The following is a 21,435-nucleotide window of genomic DNA, read 5'->3' on the forward strand; positions in this document are numbered from 1 at the left end:
GCATTTTCCCTCCTCCTATAAATGTCAAAGTTATTTAAATGTCTTTTTACAAATATGCAACAGAAACCAAGATGCAGCACCGTTGCTCAAGGTGAAATTAGGTAAATCAGTTGAAAAGTTAAAAATGGAACCTGGATCTTCTCACTTCTAATTTTGAATCTAGCAACTTTCCAGTTGCTTCTAGTGAAACAGCATGCAACTAAATAGAAGGGATGAAGGGAGTTTTATAAGCATTGCTTAGCACACAAGCAAGATTTTGACCACTAAACAGATGGTATGACTTTTTCATATAATCTAGTTATAAATGAAATAATTGAGTTCTGAGAAAGCTGTCATCTCTCCAAATACACCTGCTTTCTATGAGACAACAGGCATATCGCCACCACACGTGAAGTACCAACTGACACAGGGAACAGACTTTTGCAGAAAGAAAGTGGTACAGATAACTGAAAAGCTCTGTCACCTCTGCAGCATAAAGGGATTACTGAACATCAATTCTTAGGTTGTATAACAAAATAATTGTTTTACTTTCAGAGTAGATCCCAGGAAGCCTGAAAAGCCACAAAAAGCAATTACAATCAACATCTGTAATAAAAAAATGAAACACAGGTTTTCAGAAATGTAACAATGCTGGAAGATGTAAGCATAAAATCTAAGCAATAGTATTTATGTATAACCCTAAATAATTCCTACGGTTGTAGTAGTCTTCTGTACCCCATGTAATATATCCCATCTTCTTGTGGGATATACACGTAAATGTAATTGCTATCAAAGTTAATAGCCTCTTTTAACTTGGAATGCTGCAGATTTTAATCTTGCTATACTATCTTCTAAAGCAAACTCTGCAGCAATCTTTTTTTTATTAAAATGCCATTTTACATATTATATAAGAACTTTAATCTGGTAATTAATTGAATGGAGAATAGCAAAATAATTAACTGAATTAAAAGTAACCTCTAAAGAAGTTTGAATGTGCTGGAAATCAGCCCATGATATTTCGGCTTGTCTTTCCATTTGCAGTACGTAAAACAAATCAAATAGTCTTTGTTTTCATCCTGTATTCTGAGAGAAGATATTTCTAATATTTTAGATGTACAATTACTGTCATTATTTGTCATATCCAGACTCTCGGGAGAGATTTTGTGCTTGCAGCAAGCAGAATCTACACTCATTCTACTAGATTTGCATTTTCTTTAATTAACTTAATTTAGCTAGATCTGTATCTTATCTCTTGAAATTATTTTCTCCAGAAAAATTAGAACAGCTAGTTTCTCAATATCAGGAACTAAGGAGTATTCTTTGCTTTAAAAAGGAGAGCAAGAAACTTCTGATTAGCTGTTCCTTGAAAAATCCACTATGAAATGAAAAGCACAGGCGCCAGCAGCCTAAACTTGACATGCAGACCTGTGTTCCAACATCCAGACCCTGGGTGGTATCAGGAGACAATGTCGCTCTCCATTCCCGTGAAGCAAAATTTTTCAGGTTCCTGTCTTTTTTCTGTATGAAGGGCTTCATTTTTTTTGCTGTCCTAGACTGCTTCTTGGCAAAGCCCTTTCTTTTGTTGAGGTTTCTAGACAGTCCATGTTAATTCTGGAGCTTTGGCTGTTTAAATAGAAAATATCGCCAGGCTAAACTGGCAGATGAATTCATGTGAGCAATTCAGTTCTTCTTCCACCTTGTAACCTAGAATATGTGGAGCAAATACATTCCTTCCAAGAATTTCTGTACAGTTCCATATGCAAAAAAACCAATTGCCCTGTCTTACAGACAGCATAACAATTTGTTTCTGCATCTGTAGCCGGAGTCTTCCTAAATAACGTCGGATATGTCCACATTAGTGATTTAGCGTTGGAGGAGGGAGGGTGTGTCTGAAGTAGTCTTCCTCCTGGTGGAACCAAGGCTGAAGCTCGGCGCCAGGGTTCAGCAACGTGGACGCAGGGTCCTCCTGCAGCGAGTGCCCTAGGCTTGCCTGACGCGTGCCTTGAACTGGCAACTGGCGCAAGCTTCACCGCTGGGAGCACCACAGTGGGGACATTCGGTCCTAGAACCAGAATGGTGTGCAGCAAGTCAAGCTCCTCTCATTGTGCCACGCAAGTTGGTAATGTAGATTTACCTGTTGTGTCTTGATGCACAAGTTACTCTCCCTGAAGTTAGTGAGATTTCAAGTACAGGAGGTCTATGACTTTGGAATATGAACTATGTTAAAATGTTTGTATTTTTGTACTCTGAAACAAAACCCCTCACCACAAAGATCACCTTATTTTGAATTGTACTTTTGTAAGCACTTAACTCCCCAATTTTGAGATCCAAACAACAAAATAGCAATGTATTGTGCACTTCAGAATAAATACAGTATAGCAATTACAGTTAATTGCGTATGAGATTCTCAGTGAGACCGAGGATGAAACAAAGGTGACAAGCAATTTAACAGACTACACTTTCAGTGCCAAAATCAATTAGGACATTCCAAATCCTGTAAACATTAATAGTAATTAGTAAGCTATGTGTCACTGTGCATCTTTGACTGATGTCCAGCATGTACTGTCTTGTGTTTAGCTACAAGCAAGACTTACAAACCTTTTAAGAGACAGCACACATTTATAGAGAAAGAACAAAATACCCGCGTGTGTGTATACTGCTGCTGCTGCTGCCAGTGGCTCGAGCATGTTTAGGCCAGCCTCTGGGTGTCATTGATAGCATAAATATGGAATAATAATTAATTACCGGGCAATGCTAACTAAAACAGAATGAGGCTGAATATGAAGCTGTGCTCATAGCACTGAGCTTATTATTCAATTTGGCTCACTATTAGATGATGTTAGTACCAGGGGATTACAAATCCCTTCGGGGGTTATTCCGCAGTGAAATACCACCAGTTGCACAGTGTCTTACTTCTAAAACATAATTCAAATGTATTTGGTTCACTCAAGCAATAAATAAGAAAAAGAGGATAAACAACCTTACCAGAGAGATAAATTATAATCACGCTATATGGCACAGGTTTTTTTAAGACTAGTTCAATTATAATCGGTGCTATACCCTCCATGTTACACACTCGTCTTTCCAGGTGGGCGTACATAAACAAATGGGATGTAGAGAAGGGACCGTCAACTTTGCAACGTTCTTCTCGCAGACTCATGGCTGCTCTTCCTCAGGCCTGTTCCAAGGGGGGAATAACTGCTCTCCTTACCTCCCTCTCGGAATTACAAAGAGAGTGTCAAGAAGAAAATGTTGGCAGCAGCTCCTTGTTCCCAGAAACCGTAATATCACAGCAGTGGGATACTTAAGAAAACAGTGTGGAAACACTGAGCCACAGCTTTCATGTCTTCTCTCCTCCTGCAAGAATTGCTCAGCTGGATTGCTCTCAGATCTGGGGAATTCCTTGGGTTTTGAAGAACTCCAAAAATTCTACTACTTCTAAGGGAAAAACATACATAACAGAGTAAACTGACGGTAAATTTCTAGTCACTGTTTTTCCATCTTCTGGCCTGACATTTTTTATTCTTGCCCAGGAAAAAATACAACTAAAAATAATAATCTGAGTTTCTTCTCAGCTCCCCAGAGACAGCTACAACCCACTTGCTAACTGGAATGCACTGGTGGGATTTGCTAATTTTTTGGCTACCTCAGCTGAATGATTTTAGGACAATTTTTTTGAACACTTGGTAGTTTTTTCTTCATCATCCAACATCCTTAGGTAGAAAAGGGACCCACCAATTTCCACTACTTACCCTGGTCTCACATGGGCCCCAAAAATAAATAAAGAAAATGAGATTAGAAACAAAATCATACTTCTGATACTTTGACTATATTATGAAAAAATAGACGTAAAACCATATTACATGAACATTATTTTAAATCTTCCCTTTAGAATCAGGTTTTTGTATATAACCTTCTCTCAGGAAGTCTCTGCGTTCCTATTTCCTTTAAATTAACACTATTCCCACCCTCGAGTTGCCATTTAACTACCTGTTTTTGCCTCGCTAAGTTAGTGAAGATTACGTTTCAGATTCAGTGGGGTATGAGTAGTTCCACTCCTGCACATCTGTTTGAAAATTTTCCTCTCCTGGATTATTTGGAGTGAAGTAGTACTACAGAAGTCATGAGGTCAGATTTAGTGGCTCTGGTTTAGCAGCTTTTGAAATCTGACAGCAGGATTAAGTTTTGCCCCCAAATTAGAGAAAATCAGACAAATGTAGGAAAAGGGAATAATGTTTTGACTGACTAAAATGTGTCCATTAAGAAGACAGAAAACATTTTACTTGCAAGCATAAGATTACATTCCTTTAAGAAAAAAACTAACAAAAAGGACCAAAAAGGGAAAGGGAAAAGGACCACGCACTGCAAAAGGACCATGCACTGCAAAGAGCTGCAGGTTCCAAACTTCCAGACTTGTGAAAGCCAGGCTGTTGGTGAGCACTGAGTGGAGTTACCTCACTGTTAAACAATTTCTCTAGAGGACCTTAATGTAAGGGGTGGGTGGGGTTTCTTATGCTTCTTAAACATGAGCGAAACATGCACGTTGAGGTATATGACTGAAATTAATAAACAAATATATATCCTTAACAACAAGTAAATTGAATTAGTCAAAATACACTGTTTAATCCCAAGTACGTGTGTGTGGCAAGCTGGAGAATGGGGGCATGTTAAAAAGGCTGCTCCCTCCAAGAAACGTACTTTTTATTGGGCATTTCTGCTACAATGATGGGAACAGGACTACCTCGTACAGCAGTGCCTCCAGTCTCAAATGGTATCACGCTGAGATGTGCATTTGCAATCCAACCCAGGCCATGAAAGTAAATGTTTGAAACTCTTATGCCAAAAAAGGGGCAGTGAACAGCAAAACGCTGGGATATGCAAAAGATAACTGCCCTGTTAGGCCTGTTGCACAGCCAGATGCGGGCTAGAGTGTGGGGTGGGATTCAGGTCTAAAAAACATAAATCTGAGCTTGCAAACAGATCTCACGAATAAATTCCATAGCTAAACATTCAGATTAAGCCCAGCACAGAAGTAGAGGTTTTGAAATCCTCTTTATGCTTTTATTTATTCCCATTTGGATGCGTATTTCATCCAATCTCTGCCTCTCAATTAGGGCTTCCTTGCTGATAACGGAGGCACATTTCTATTTGCCCTACACAGGAGGAAAATATATTCTGTTCATTATTTATAAGAGTAAAGTGTTGAGAGGCCCCAACAAAGTACAAGGCTCTTGTTGCCTGTTCACTATGAAAACAGAGTGCCATATTCAGGGAAAAATACTTTCCAGCTAAGTCCCTGGGCCTAATGTTTTCTCTTGGCTGCTTTTTAGGCAGTTTTCTGCTCAGTGCTTTACTGACATCACACTTGAGACATGCCCTGCTTTCTCTGCTGATTACAGACAGGGGATTAGCTGGAATTCTAGCTGCGTATCGGTACTGAAAAGGTAACTGAAAGGGCAGGAAAAAGCAGCCCCGACAGATTTCTCCAAGATCATGCCACAAGTGACTGGCACAGTTAAGAAAAGAGCCTTAGTTTTCACAGTTCCCTAATAGTAATCTATCCAGTCAAATAAACCATACTACTGTTTCTAAACAACATCCCTGAATCAAACAAGTTCGTCTTAATGTATCATAGAGTAATGTTTGATTCACAAGGATTTAGGGTCAGACATCTCCTATGGCTTTTTGTATTTTCATAGTCTTATTTAGCTGGGGCTAAGTCTTCCATTATCTTGGATCGAATGTGTCAGCATCATTCCTTTCATTCAATTGCTGAGTCAGGAAATACTCTATAAAAGCTTGCTTCCTCCCCCAAAGACTAACTAATGGGTAAAAGAATAAGCAACATTTGGGGTTTTAAACTCAACAATATCAATGTTTATCTCAGAAGTACTCAAGGACTTAGGACCTATTTGCTGTCATTTACTGGGGACAGTACTGCTTGAAACACTGTAAAGAGGGTCCTTCCTTGTTAATCAAGAGCTACTCATGCAACTCTTCTGTATCCATCATTTTTTCTACTCTTGTCCTAAGAAAACAATCTTTATTTACTAGAAACATATCCAGATTAATAACTCTGGCATATACTGTACTATTTATGATGAATCCAAGATCTTATGTGAATACCCACTTTGAGATGATGTTTCTTTTAACATCAATGATGTTATGATTGCTGCCAACCATGTTTCAAACTTCTGGGAGTACTACAGAAAAGTAAGAACTGCTCCTCTTTTACAGTTTTGGATGTTTTATACTGTTGGAGTCCATGGACTTGTGTATTTCCCAGATGTAGCTGGTTGTATCTGCTGCCATGCACTCCGCTACACTCCTTTACTAATTGGTTTATCACATCTAGTTTGCTCATATATCTTTGAGATAGCATTTTATGGCACTAATTTTACAGCTTTCTGATCTGTTTTGCTTCCTGAGAAAATAAAAAGGGATTTTTAAATGGTAAACATAATAGGTCTTGATGTAGCAGTGATGATTTGAGAAGGGAAAATAGCAGAGGATGGAGGGACTGCACAGCTTCTTTCCTCCTCCATCTCCTATACAGTGTACGTCATTCTAGATACTGTTAAGAGGGCTGGGAAGAAGGAACGGACAACTGAGAGAGAAAAGCGAAGGGAACAGAGAGGGCTGAACTCCTCTCTGCACACTGTTCAATTTACCCTTGGCAAAAACATCTCACAAAGTCAGCAAGACCATCCTGAGAGGAAATCCAGTGTGGGAGACAATTAGGGATGCTGCTCAAGAGAAAAGGGCCTGCTAAAATAAAAGGCAGTACTGATTTGGGGTTTTGAATTCCCTACTTCGCCTCCCCTCCTCCCTGGCTCTCATGATTTTGAATGAAACATTAATACTGCTTCAGATGCTTCTTCCCTCCAAGGCCAATCAGCTGCTCGGCAGGGCGTGAAGCGGTTGTTCATTTGAACAGCTAACGAGGGAGTGGAAGGACAGAACTAATTCTAAGGCTTTTCCAGCACTGCTGAAGCTCACATTTGCCTTGACACACGGGGAATGACCTGAAGAGCCTCTCTCCACTTTGGAAAAAGAGAAGTGGTGCTGTATTAATTCTGCATAAACAAGCCTGACTTGTCAGAAGAGATAATTTTTCACGATACGACCATAAACATAGTTTTAAGATTGGAGTAGACACCTCGTCCTGCTTAGTACCATGGCAACAACTACCACTGGAAATGTTCCTTCTAAGAGGGGTACAGAAAAAAGGAGGTAAAACAGCCAAACCACTGAAAATGTCAAATCCCAAGACTTCCATTTTAACAAAATTTCTGTTCCTTCTTCTCTTGGTGCACAGAGCCTTTAGAATGAGAAGTGAATCCTGAGATTGAATTTTAGATGTTCCTGAAGGTGAAAAACTGCTTCCCCCCAATTTAGGAAGGAAAAAAAGTTGAGATGGCTGAAGGTATTGCTGGTTCTGTTGCTATTAAGGTCTGTTCTGGTTTCCAGCTCCCAAGAAAAACAGAAAAGAAGGAAGAAGAATACATCAAAGGGAGAAAGTGCAGTTTTTGTTCAGTGCTGAGTCTTACTAGTAACGCTACACCACAGAAGGACAGATACAGTAATTACTATCAACTCGCTCTGGCAAACCTATACCTGTGCGCTGCTATTTTAGGCGCTGCTTTTAGCTATTTTATCGTCACTGGCTCATAGCAGCGGTATGAAAGAAATCATCTTCACTAGTCAAATCACTCTTTATAACATAACGACAACAGACCGAGAAACAGGTAGAGAATGAATAAGGTAGGCAGGAACAAGACATTAACTTGAGAATGAGAGCAGATAGAAAAAATGTTACACCTTCTGCAGTTAACAGAAGCTGGCAGGAACAGTGATGCTGCTGCACAGGAATGAGCCGAGGTGACAGGTTTTCCTTACTAGGTGAAGCCACGATGGCCAAGCTTTCTTTTTCTTGCTTAGCCACAGCCCTACTGTCAGTGTCAAATTATGCTTTCTCAGGCAGGCTTACCAAACTATGAACCCTCAAAAAACCCAACCAAAACCCAACCCCCCCAAAAAGCAATGAGCATCTGATGGGACCCCAAGACGGCCAATGCATTTAGATAGAACTGCTTTTTTCTTTTTCTACAGTGAACTCCCCAAAGAAGCTCAAAGGGCTTTTAAATTCAGAAAAAAAAAAAAAAGGCAAATTTCACTGTAATAAAAAATAGAAATATAACTTCTTATAAAAGAGGTATAACAAGGTATATCTACAACTTTTCCTGTCTACTATGTCCCTGTAGGCAGGTCCTCAAAATCCCAGGCTTCAATTCGGTTAACTCTGATTTCCAAATGACAGCAAATCTGCTGGGTGCTCTTCGGCCCCTTAGGAACACGAGTGATGTCTCCCCCTCCAGAGGCTTGGCCGCCTGTTCTGCTCCCCACGTCCATGCCCTGAGCAGCACAAGCGATAGGCTTCCTGCTCGTACGTGCTGCACCAGCAGGTTTCACCTCTCTTTCTCTGTGGGACAGCTATAAATGTAGAACAAACAGATCAGATAAAAAAAAAAAAAAAATAGGTCAAGCCATCACCTTTCTGTTTACCAGCTAAGCCTTATTTCTGGTCTCCCTTTTCCAGTCCAATACTCATTTTCTTCACTAAACATGATGATTTATCTCACAGTCCTTGACTTGGATGGAGAAATTTTTTGTTTTGACTCATTAATCATCATTAATATTTGTCAATTTAAAATAAAATAAATAGAGGAAAAATTTAAGTTAGACTTTTGTTTCCATAGATGCCTTGGTGGCATCTGCAGAAATAGGAGCCTTTCCTGATGGTATGATCTACTTAAGAAGAGAGGACAATCATACAATTAAAACAAAATTGGAGCTATTAGTTTAGATTTGTGCCTTATATTACCCCAAGCAAATTGGTAAAGCTTAAAAAAAATAGTACTGATATCAGAATTTTCTATTCAGAGCTTTATGTATTTTTAAAGCAATACCAGATCTGTTTTCTCTTGTATTTGGCTGCTAATGGACCTAGAAGCTCTTTTCAGCAGGTAAGAATTGCCATAATGCCACTGCTACATATCCTACATCAGCCCTACTATGGGGAATAGAATAGCACTCAGCGAGAACCAACTCAATACCTGCTTTATTTCCCTGTAGCCAGACTCAGGAAACACTCCCTTCGTTTCTGCATCATCAATACTTGAGATCGCCCTATTTATGGTAGGCTTCCCAAAAAAAGGACAGAATAACTAGGCATTAATTTTATCCATTAAACTTCTCTAGGGGGAAAAAAATATTAAAGAAACTTCTCTTTTAAGTGGGTAAAACATCTGCTACAAATAGAAACAAAAGATTATAAGACTGTTGGTCTCATTGATCATTTTCTAATTAGCATTGTACATTCCTTTCTATGTATTATAGTAGGTTAATTCTTACTGAGTTACAAGCTGTAATTATTTACATAATTTGATAGATGTGAGAAACACCTTCTGTAATATCTTAATGTATATTAGTGAATCCATAAACTTTATTAGGCATGCACCTCTTGCAAATTGCAAAATAAGTAGAAAGTTTTAAAAGAGAACTCTAAACAGAACTTTATATAGCTGTGGCCAGATGCCCAATGAGATAATCTGTGTGTACGACAGGTCAAACATTATATATCGATTTATTAAACAGCAATACAATTACGTTCTCAAATTGCACTAAATGTGAGGAGAAAACAAACCATACTGTTGAGGTCAGAGAATTAAAACACAAATGAATTAAAAATACTAGAAATACAGGCAGTAAATAAAATGAGATGCTGCTTGAGAAAGCATACAGGTATATACACACACAATCTGGAAAATAAATGGAGAAACCAGACACAAAGTAACCTAGGTAGGAATGATGAAGACTGGTTTGCAAGAGATTTTAAAAGGTAAATATTTTAGTGTTTGGCTAGTAGTTGTATACACACAAAAAAGGTCCATCGCATGGGGAAAGGAAAGATTTGGGGAGTTTCACAGACAGTACGACAGAATTAAGAAATTTTGAACAAACTTCCTGATGGAAACATGTTTCCAAGGGAAGTCAGGAAGGCTTTCTTTTGACTGAGTGTAAAACTAAACCAGGGGGAGAAAAAGAGTAAGAAAGTATACTGGAAGGGATGATCCTGTTTCAATTTCTAATTCCTCTTATTTTACATGCCTTTTGAAAATTTTAAGTCCAAAATCATTACTGCCTTTTTTTTTTTTGTTAGTATGGTGAATTTACATCAACAATCTAAAAGCTTTTTTCTGACAGATTATATATTCTTGGACTCTTCCAATGTTTATCTTTGGTAAACACACATGAACTGTAAATTGGCTCAAGACATACAGATGCGTGTGCCAGTTTTGATGACATACACTGTATTTCTGAATTCCAACTAACCCTAGGAATATACAGGATCAAATCCTGTAGCGTACTTGTCTGCCAAAAGAAGCCAAACTGATTTTACTTGGCTAATGAATGTCTCAAATCCCCCCCAAAATGCAGCTGAACATATTGAGGAACTTAAACTGCACAAGATTCAGTGTGATTACAATAGCTAATGTAACAAATGTGCAAACCACCAGCTGTTACACATAACATTTTCTTTATGTTATGTGACAGATTATATTTTTTGTGCTCCCAAAATAAATGGATCAAGTACTCACTACTTAACAGTACTACAGAACATGCAAAAAAGATTTATCTTGTAAAATGATGAACTTTAAGAATTAATGATTTTATAAGTTGCAACTGACAGAGATTTTATGAAAAATCCTTCCATCTGTAATTAATTATTCTAAATTCTTATCCCTTGAACTAAAATTTTGTTAGCAATATGAAAAGGACATAAAGCTTTAGAACAAAATAATCTCTCTTCATCTCTGTGGTCTAAATAAAGTCACAAAAGAGCTTAAATTAATGACAAAATATAGCAAAAGATGCACAATACGGTGTTCTTGAGTACAGCTTTGCACTAAACCAACAATGATCATTATTTTCATTGGGGAAAGAACTAAAACCTGGAAATGTGGTTTTAAACATAAATACATAAATTGCAGTTAATGTTCAGCCTCTACTTACTACACACCAAAGATGCTATAGTGCTGCACAGCCTCAAGACTGAATTTAACCAGATCTGCTGTTATGACAGAAATAATTTTGGACTTACATTTCTAGGTCTTTGAATTGTCAGTGTAATTAAACTCTCACAAATTATATTGGAATGGAAATTTCCAGCAAGCTATCTCCGGGGAGGGGACGTGTAGCTGACCATTTGTACTTGGGTCACTAAATGTATAGATCGCACAGAAATATAACTATTCTGAATTCTACCAGTACTGATAAACAGCGTTATTGTAACACAGGGTCACAGTTTTTGAGGAATTAATGATCCATAAATCCACTGCAGTAACACCTCTACTTAAGTGATCAGAGTTTTTTGTCTCCAAATGTAAATTGTTGCCTGCAGAAAGCTTATGGATATTTCTTAGGAAACTATAATTAGCAAATTCTTTCCCCTCTCCCCCCTATCTAGGAGAAATGTGCAAATCCCATTGAAGTATGAGTTATGACAAATGCAGTGGTAAACTTTTAGTGGCAAGTACAGTCATATGTATGAGGGCTAAATTTAGCCTACTGTTTTTCATCAGCAAAACTGGCATTTAAGATGAGAATTCAGGTATAAGACAGACTGTACGCTATTTAGCCATCCTGATTTTTAAAAGGTTGATGTTTTTGTCATTACTCTTTAGGCTACTTTCAGTTATATATATTTTTGTTACTCACAATTCAAAATAACCATTTTCTTTAACATTCACAGCACATTCAGTAGAGACTTGTATAAACTGTGGGATGACTGTAGAGATAATTGACTTCTGAGTCAATTGGCATGTTATTCTAAATTTTAGGATTACTTCAGAAATCTGCTTGCAATGACTTCAGTAAATAAATATTATTTATATATATACAATGAATATAGTATACAAGAAAACATACTTTTTTTTTTTTTGTTAACTACAACGGGGTGCAGTTGGCATCAGTGTATTTAACACAAGCGTAACACAATGTTGTGCTATCGTTTCAGTGGAGAAGTGCAGACTGTAAACAACAGATATTTCGTATAATTCTCATCCAAGTGAGAAGTAAAACCAAAATGGAAATGGAAGCCCCAGAAAGCTCTTGCTTTCCACTTCTATAGCGACTATGGATGTAGAGGCCACGAGGGCTAGAAGCCACCTTCCTCTTGGCTTTTTCTCATACAGTCAAACTTGCTCTGCTCCCCACTACGTCCAAGAGCAGCCACAGGACAGCAGTGGCATGAGTCTTGGTCAAAGGGACTACGGAAAACCTACTCACTCACCTTTGCCTGCTCCAGTTAGAGGAAAGTACTACTACACTGAAATTGCTTTGCACCACTGAAAAATGTAAAGTTACTTCAGTAGTGTGAGGATCTGTCCTTTCGTGTTTGACCAGTATTTAATATGACTGTGCTCCAACCTGACCAAAGCTCAAGATCAGTTTTATCGTAAGATGATCTTCGCAGTTTTCCTTTTGTCTGGTTCTGAAGTATCAATTATAACTTAAACATCTATACATCTTTATGTTACCTGTAAAAAGAACAAAAAACTATTCTAAGAAAAAGTTATATGCAGTTATATTAAAGTAAAATCTTTAATCTACTTTTATTTAAATTGATTTATTTTAATTACAGCTTCAAGCCATTATTAAGGACACAGGTGGTCCTTTTTGTTTCAACTTAATTTGCTCTTTTCTGCACTTTGTTTCAAAGTTGGGAGTTACCTGTTTAAAAAAGATTTCCCAGGAAAACCCAATACTAAAGTCTTTCACTATGACAGGAAAATCTCTGAAAGCCTTCGTTTAGAGGAAATTAAACTAGCAGAGCATCTTAGAACACAGGAAATAATTCTTTTTATCTTCTGCAAACTTGTTCCTGACTTTTCAAAAGAGAAAAAGAATACATATTTTTAGTCTAAAATACAGAACATCACTGTATTTTTTTAAACTCTTGAAATAACACTTTGCTTCTTGAAACCCAAAGGAACTTGGGCCTCACACTTATTCATTCATTTGACATCATGTCAGTGAATACCATTCATACTTGTCCTCTATCTTGTGAAGAGTTTTGCACTAGCATGACATACAGAATACTATCAATTTGGAGTGGCAGCATTTTACATTCATTTTGCAGGAGGAAAATAAAATTACAAATATGGAAAGCAATGGGTCATAACGAGTAAAATAAAAATAAAAACCATACTGAAAGTTTTTTCACCCACTCAAATCTTTTTCATGTCTTTACAACTTGTAAATGCTTTTTGCATTTATCTAGATAAATCTAAATGTACTTAGCGTCTTGATGAAACTGCAGCTTGCTATGTTCCTGAAATTTAGGGGCTGGAGGGGAATAAATCAGTAAGCCATTTGAGTTACAAAAATTTAAAAATACCCTCTTAAGAACTTAAATTACTTTCTGAAGATGGGTTTTGTTTTTAAAGTCAGTCCTGAATTAAAGGGAAGCTTGCTGGGATACTATTTAATTGCAAGTATTAGCTTCCTAGGGACTGACCAGTCTATCAGAATGATACTCTCCAAGAAAACCTTGACTCCCACATTCCACTGGTTGGCCTGGAGGCCACGCTTATGCCATTATACATTTACGCCTTCTATTTCTTTGTGCTTTTCTCTTTCCTGAAGTTGAAAGTGTATATTAAAAAATAAAGTACTGATTAATAAGACTATTAAATTCTACTGCAAGACCATAACTGCACCTTCTCATACACTGTCTTCAATATCCATCACATTTCCACACTCACATTTATTTAGCTTCTTGATTGTCAACTATCTTTACCTCCATCGAGTACTAAAATCTGACTTTCTGTCACTGTGCGATATTGAATTCTTACTTATGACCTGTGCCTAATGGCCATCACTATACTCACAATATTCGCCATGTATTCTGGTTTAGCATTTATTAGTCAATTTTAAAGGACATAATTAAGAATTTTTAAGACCTTACTGGCTTATCCTCAAGATGTGCAATCCAACAGAACAGGAGAGCAAACTCTACTTTTTATTCCTATTCATTTTTCCGCTATAGCATTAATGAAAATTCATTATGATGAATGGCCTAGACTTTTTTTTATATCCCTCATCTTCATAAGCATCTTTTTTATCCAGTCCTCAGGTTCATAACAGCTTCCTCTGACCTTTTAAAATTTTTTATTCCAAGTTTTCAAGCCTTGCATACTTTTTAACTAAAGTAAGAAAAAATCAATCTGTAGAATGTGCTAAGGAGATGAAGTTTTATGTAAGGCAGTCGCAGTGTGCAACTCTTTTATACTCTTCCATTATATAACTTAATTTTACTGATATTCAGCAAGTGCCAGCAAACGTATAACTATGCAGTAAGCACTTTGTTGCTATATCTAGCAGTCACTGGAAGGTATGCAGGCAGCACAAGTTGCTGCAAAGTTGGAAAAATGCTACAACAAAAGGCAGTGCAGAAATCCATCGGGTCTATAAAGAGCAATGGCAGCCCACCACCACCACCTCTGGGAAGCTGGTTTTTTTAGAAACAAAGATTCGTTACAGAACAACAAAAAAAATATCCAAAAGACCCAAAATCACCTACACCCAAGAACTACAACAAGTGGCAAAAGCTTTCAGGTTGATTTCTGAAACGTCTGAAATGCAACTCGAAAGCAGTCAAATCAGCTACAGTGGAAGTGTAATTCAGAGTCAGGTACCAGGCAGACTGAGAACAGGCACTAGCTCCAGCCACCAAAAGACTTCATTCCTCTCTTCTATGCCAAATTCGAAACTATCCTAAATCAAAACCATGTAACTATTCCTCTTGATTTTTTTCCCCTCAAAGTGTCCATTTTTTAAAAAGTCCAAAGTCACACGTACAAAAACATATACCCCCTTTCTGACAGGCTTGATTCATGCCACACCAAGGTTTTCTGTTAAGAAGTTGCAAGGTAAATCTATTAGAGAAATGGTCCACAATTCCTCTTTTAATGGTGAATCTCTCCATTAAGATTTTCTGCCTTCATGGGTGTTTTTTTTTGTTTGTGGGGTGTTTTGGTTTGGGGTTTTGTTTTGTTTTGTTTTTTTACACATTAGTAAAATTCTTCTAGTCAAGCAACTTCCATTCCTCATCCACAATATTTGCTTTCTCTGGTGTCATGGGGTGATATTACACGACCTTGTTTTCAAACGCTCATATGACTAACACGGTTCTCACTTGAATATCTCTAAGGGGTCCACACAACTCTCCCTTATGAACGTATTACATACTAGGTGTGCTCAGACTTAGCAATTTACCCTCATAAAGCCCTTCTATGATACAGAAATTTTATCAGCATTTTACAAATACAGAATGGAGGAATGGAACAGAAAAAGATCCAGCTTATTAAGGTATCCAAATGCTTAAGGATGCCTATTGGGATTTTCAAGGGTGCTCTGACATATAACTCTTATTGAACTAATTGAAGATTTTTCACTAAATGCCTAATTTGCATTTTTAGTTTTCTGAAAACCATTCTAAATCTGACTCACTCATGTCACTCTTTAAATCCAGCGGACTAGTACGTTAAACCTGGAACTCATTAGCCTTTAAACTTATGCTCTACGCACTGTGCAGTACTTCCCATAATAGGGCAAATTACATGCAAAATAAAGACGCTGTGCATGCCACAAGCACCCAGGCCCTCCTGTCCCCCTTCCTCCTGCCCTCGCGGGCTGAGTCACAAACCAAATACTCAGACGGCGGGGAGCCACACAGCCAACTGCGTCAGACGTCAGGCAAGGGGATCTCCAGGGATCTGGCTGCTCAGTGCTGGGACTGAGGGGCGCCGTGAGGGTGAGCTTGTAGACAAACCCTGGTATCAGGCTCAGCAACACCTCAGCTCACTTCCTCCCTCAATTAGGGTTTGATTTCCCCCCCGCGACCACTCACACAACAGAGCTAACGTGCATCAATGGCTCAAACCAAATGCGCTGTAAAATCATCCGTACCCACCATGTAGTTGGGTTTACGCAAGTAGCCACTTCATTGCAGAGAAACTTCTATAAGCATGGGGAAGTGCTTTAATTCCTGTACAAAAGGTAATCATGTATGTTTTCTAGCTGCACCTTTCTCAACTCTAACAAAGTTGTACACATTTTTAGATACCTCTTTTGTCTGGGCTAGGAGGAAGATACTCAGTTCAGCTAACGCACGTCACCTTCATACAGGAAAACAATACGTTATAACAAGTATAGCTTCATCGTTTACCTAATTTTGCCAGGTTTTCTTCACACCCCTACGCTTAGACCACTAGAGGCTGGAAAGTGAATGGATCAGCTGTCAGGGCTTTTAAATGCCATTTCGGCATTGTTAAGTGAATGAAACTCACTATGTAAACGAAGCTGGATTTGGTCAATGTACTATCCTGTGATTACGAATCGTATCGCTTCTTTTTGGAAGTCATGTATGCTGTCTTCCTACAGCCCATGCCATCACATCCAAGGACCAACTAAACAAACTTCATGGGCAGCTAGTTTACTGGGACAATATATGTATTTTAATCAAAGAAATATAAGACAAGGTAAATTAATAAATTCCTGACATTGCTACCCTACAGAAGTGGTTTCCGAGTCAGGGCTTATGGATAACGTGTTGCCTGCTAGACCCTCTTGAGACTGGCTGCAGCTGCAAAAAATAAAAATGTTAAAATTGAGGCCAATAGGAAGATGCTGCCTGCAGCATAATTGCTCACTGTTGTTGCACATTGGCTGGCGAAGGTTAGGGACTGCTGCTCTGTGTAATTGAGCAGGTTTGCAACAATACCAGAAGGCTGTTGTATAATAAAGGTTTAAGCAAAACAGGTAGAAGTAAATACAGATTTTAGGTTTGTGGGGTTTTGGTTTTTTTTTTTTATCTTCAGGCAGAGGTGATAAATTTTGACTGAACACACCATGTTTTAAAAATGCTCCCAAACAGATGCCAGGTACTCTTTTTGCCCGAGGCTAATGGAAAAAAGCAGGTAGCTTCTGAAGGAAATCTGAAAAGCTGTTATCCAAGTAGCTGAGGTTAAAGTCCCATATGCATTTCAAGTAATTTAGTATTCAAAGTGAGCACTGATTTAAGTAGACATTTTTGGAATCATCACTTGATACACAAATATGTGATTGATCCCTTGGTAAATGAAAATTACAGAAAATCACAGGTGTCTGTCACAAAAATTACTGCTTATATGAACAAAGCAATTAAATCTGCCTATATGAGCAAAACAATTAAATTTCCCTAATTTTAAAGAATCCTTATCAAACATTGCATGAATCACTTTCATTTGAATATTTTAAAGTGAGTGAGAAGCTGCAATGGCTGCAAATAGCTCTGGATGCAAACAAACTGAATGTTGGAAAATTCCTTATTCATTTATTGTGATAGCAGATCTCTTTTCTCATTTTTTTTTTTCTTTTTACTTGTTTCCTCCAGGCCTTTTAGCTTATCCAAGCATTTGTCAGCAAGCTGCACTCTGTTACTTCAGACTCACCAAAATACAGAAAAATATTTAAGAATAGTGTCATTAGACTGCCCTATGCTACGTTAACTAATTTATTTCAGAGAATATTCAAGGAATCAGTACTGTGCTGTGATGATCAGCTGATCTAACAGCAAGGCTTTCCAGTACTGCAAATGTTGATCAACTTCTAACTCTCTAAATGTCTCCTCATACTGAGCAAACTCAACTTGATGGTGTAAAAATGAATATAATAAACTCCTACTTCAAATTGCAATTTGCCTTTCCCTTATGGGCAGAGACGTACAGCACACCATCAACCTTTCACCGTTTCAGAGCAGCTGGAGCTCAGCTTCCTTATTAAAAAGCTTCTTTAAGGTAAAGTTTGTAAGTCAGAGTGTTACACCAAGACATGAAAAGGCAACCAGAATCCAGACACTCAGACATGTAAAATCACTCGGTGTACATCCTGTCAGAACTACAACCCCCACATCTGCTACGGAAACCCAAGAAATACTCTTTTTCAGCTTGTGAAATACAAAACTGGAAAGTTAGGTTAAAACGCGTTGCATTTAAACTCAGCTATGAACCCCCCCGTCTTTTAGAATGAAAGCCGGAGCGATGGGGAGGGCCACAGGAGCACAAGCAGAGCCCCCCCGTCTTGTGACGCTGCTGCAAGCAACGGGGGGGGGCAGCGCTGGGCAGGGAGGCTCCGACCCGCGCCAGGGCCGGGCTGAGCCCGGGCGGGCGGCGGGGGCACGCCGGCCAGCCGAGGGAGAAAGTTGCCTGCCGTGCTGCCCGCACCCCGCGCTGCCGGCACTCGGGCAGTTAACAGCCGGCTCCAGCGGGGAAAGCTGCCGAACGAGGGGTTTGCTTCTCCGCCAACAGCTGGGCGCTGGACGCCTGTAACGGAGACCCGGCAGCACCACCCGAAACCACCCTGCGCGGCGGCGGGCGGCCGAGCCCGGACAAGCGTCCTCCCCCGGCCAGACCGGGGCAAATCTCCTCCGCACCCCCCCCCAGCCCCGGGCTCCCGGGAGCCCCCACCTCCCCTTCTTCCCTCCCCGGCCGCTGGCACCTGGGGGCAGTTCCCGCCGTGCCGGCAGGCCTCGTCCCGCAGCACCCGGCCTCCGAGGGATGCTCGGGGACGTTCACCCTCCTCCCGTAGCCAGGGCACGGCGGAGGCCGTCGGTGCTCGCACCCCTAACGGCGGCGGCCGTACCTGAGTCGGTGAGGCGGGGCCGGGCTCTGTCCCGCAGGTAGTAGATGAAATCCCGGCAGTTCTCGTTCTCCACCGCCCCGACGGAGCACAGCTCGGCCAGCAGCTGCAGCGCTTTCTGGCAAATCTCGTCCTCCCTGTCGCCGGGCATCGCCCCCCAGCATCCTCGGGAGCGGAGCGGAGCCCTGCGGTCAGGCGCCGCGCCGCTGCCCGCCGCCCGCCTGCAGCCGCCCGCGCCGCCGGGCCGCCGCCCGCATCCTCCGCCAGCGGCGCCCGCGCCGCCGGGCCGAGCCGAGCCGAGCCGGACCGGGCCGCCCGCCGCTCCCCCCCCCCCCTCCTCCGCTGTCGGCTTCGTCCCGCCGCCTCCTGCGCGCCGCGCCGGTGCCGGGGGCGGAGGAGGGGGGGTCCCACCAGTTGAATGCGAGGGCGGGGAGGGCCGGCGCCGCGACCGCCCAGCCGCGCTGGCGCAGCTCTCCCCCCGCGGCGGGAGCGGGAGAGGGGGGGCCGGCCGTGCCTCCGCCCGACCGGGCTGGCCGCCGCGCCCCTCCCTCGGACCCCGGCCCGCGTCTTGTCCGGGGGGCTCCGGTCGGCGGCGGGGCCCGGTCGCGGCACCCCCCGAGCCGAGATCCTGGGCCGTGTCTGAAAACGGGCGCGGGGGAAAACTTGCGAAGCGGCGTAGGGTCTGGTGAAGGACGGTCCTGAGCGCGGGTGCTGACGGCCAGCTGCTCGTCCTGCTCCTCTCCGTCACTGGCCAGGCCCGAACCTCCTCTTCACTGGTCCGTGTTTAATGTTCACAAGCAGTTTGTTAAATACCGTATGCCTTTTGTGTCTCGCTGCCTACTCCTATTCAGAAATTATTCCCTTCACTCAGCTAATTGTTCTGAAACGACTGTAAATAATGTGCGCCCTCCCCGTTTGGAACCGAGCGGAGGGGCAAACGTTACAAATTTATGCTGGATAGAACGGCGTTCTTCAGCGGGTTCGTGGTTTGGCCTGGGTGATGGTTTAGAAAGAGTTAAAGCGCCGATGAGAAATCTCAGGCACCTGAGAACCGGCCATAGCTTGAGGGGAAGGCAGGAGAGCCTTCGCTGGAGGAGGTGGAGGCTGAGAAGCCGTCTGCCATTAAGCATGTTTATCCTGACAAGTAGGAGATCTGTAAGGTGCTGCTTCGCTTTCTGGATTTGTAGGCAGGGAGGCTGGTGGGTGTCATGAGGGGAAAAGCTGAGAACTGGCTGCTCCGTTTAACTTATTTTTTTCCTCTCCCTCTCTCTTTTATAACAGTTTAAGCAAATATCAGAGGCCATGATAATCTTGGAAAGTTCAGACTGATGTGGATGCTCAGCCTACTGTTTAAAGGCTGATCATAACGGTTGTAGAAATAGTGTGGACAGCAACACCTTCTAGTAGAAGCTTTTTTCTAAGGAAAAAAGTATACCGTTGAAATAAGTTAGAATATATTCTGCAAATGGAGTGGATGTTAACAACAAAAGTTGTTTACTGGTATAACTTGATGTCTCCTAGTGCTGTGGCAGCATTGCTTATGTCTCAAAGGCATGACTTTTTCCCCTCACTTTTAATACAAAAATTATGTCTGTAAACCATGATTGTATAAACCAGGTATAATTCCATCAGTAAACAGGCAACTGTTTCACGGTGGCTTGTTCTTATTATGAATTAATAATAAAATGGTATGTAGCTGTTATAGTCATTGAGGTCATATTTTTGAAGCCCAGAGATCTTTATGACATAAGTATATGTTTTCACATCTAAGCATGGGGAAACTTCCTGCTAGTCTCAATAAATGCTGCAAAAACATTTATCTTGGTGCTGGAAACACCAACATGGTTGGCTTGTTTCTCCAAGCATGCAGGGAGGGAGGGAAGGGAGACAGTTCTGAAGAGGTACTGTCAGTCACAGCTCTTTTTCTGAAACTAAGGAGCAGACTTTAGAAGTACTGCTGCTCTTCCTACTTTAGTGAAGAAGGGGTAAAATTTAAAGAACTTGGTAGAACCATAGATACCAGACTCCCTTTCTGGAAAACAAAACAAAACAAACCAAAACAAAAAACAAACCAGCTGCAAGAGGGCTAGTGAATTATTCATATGTGCATAAGCTCTCTGGGGGTAGAAACTTTTTCATCTATAACACAAAATCAAGTCCTGGCCAATGCTAGCACTATGTAATAACGAGGAGGAAAGACAGAGGAGCCATCAAAGATCACTGACAGAGACATCGGTGAAGTGTACTCCAAGTAGTCCAATGATGATGTGTGACCAGATTTTGAATTACTGTACAATTTGTGCATTGTGACTCATTTAGGCAGATTATTTGGCTATATTTTGGTAATTTGGCCCCGGCCTAGATGGCTGTGCTGTTGTATAGTTTCTACTCTGTCCAGGCTAGTCAAAAATATCAACTGCAAAGTGATATTAATGCATTTACTAGAGCGAGGTTTTAATCCTCACTTTTTATCCTGCTTGTGTGGGACCACAAGCCCATCACTAGCCTCAGAGTGAACTCTGGACAGCCTGGTGATGAAGTGGTAACTTCTTTATCTTTCTTCTACAACTAAAATATCTTGCTTCATTTTTTGAATAGAAGCAATTTGAAGGTGCTGAGATGTTTGTAATGCAGATGGTGAGGGTTGGAAATTTTTCAGTCTGGTGGAAGAAAGACCATGAAATTGTTTGGACATCATGGCTAGTAAACAAA

The 21,435-nt window shown here is 40.8% G+C and overlaps 1 protein-coding gene across 5 annotated transcripts in view; it reads right to left on the minus strand.

The window, feature by feature from the left end:
• SYT9 (synaptotagmin 9) overlaps positions 1-19,347 on the minus strand; it is a 72,776-nt gene extending 53,429 nt beyond the window's left edge. For 3 of the 5 annotated variants that reach the window (XM_075755243.1, XM_075755241.1, XM_075755240.1), the window contains exon 1: positions 18,727-19,346. In XM_075755243.1, the coding sequence (XP_075611358.1) occupies positions 18,727-18,874 (148 nt within the window). In that variant the 5' untranslated portion in view covers positions 18,875-19,346. Of the gene's footprint in view, positions 1-18,726 lie in introns of all 5 variants that reach the window. The other 2 variants (XR_012835810.1, XM_075755242.1) reach the window with 1 other exon arrangement.
• Between the last annotated feature and the right edge of the window lie 2,088 nt (positions 19,348-21,435).

This window comes from Balearica regulorum, chromosome 5 (genome assembly GCF_011004875.1).
Source record: "Balearica regulorum gibbericeps isolate bBalReg1 chromosome 5, bBalReg1.pri, whole genome shotgun sequence".
In the NCBI taxonomy this organism is placed as follows: domain Eukaryota; kingdom Metazoa; phylum Chordata; class Aves; order Gruiformes; family Gruidae; genus Balearica; species Balearica regulorum.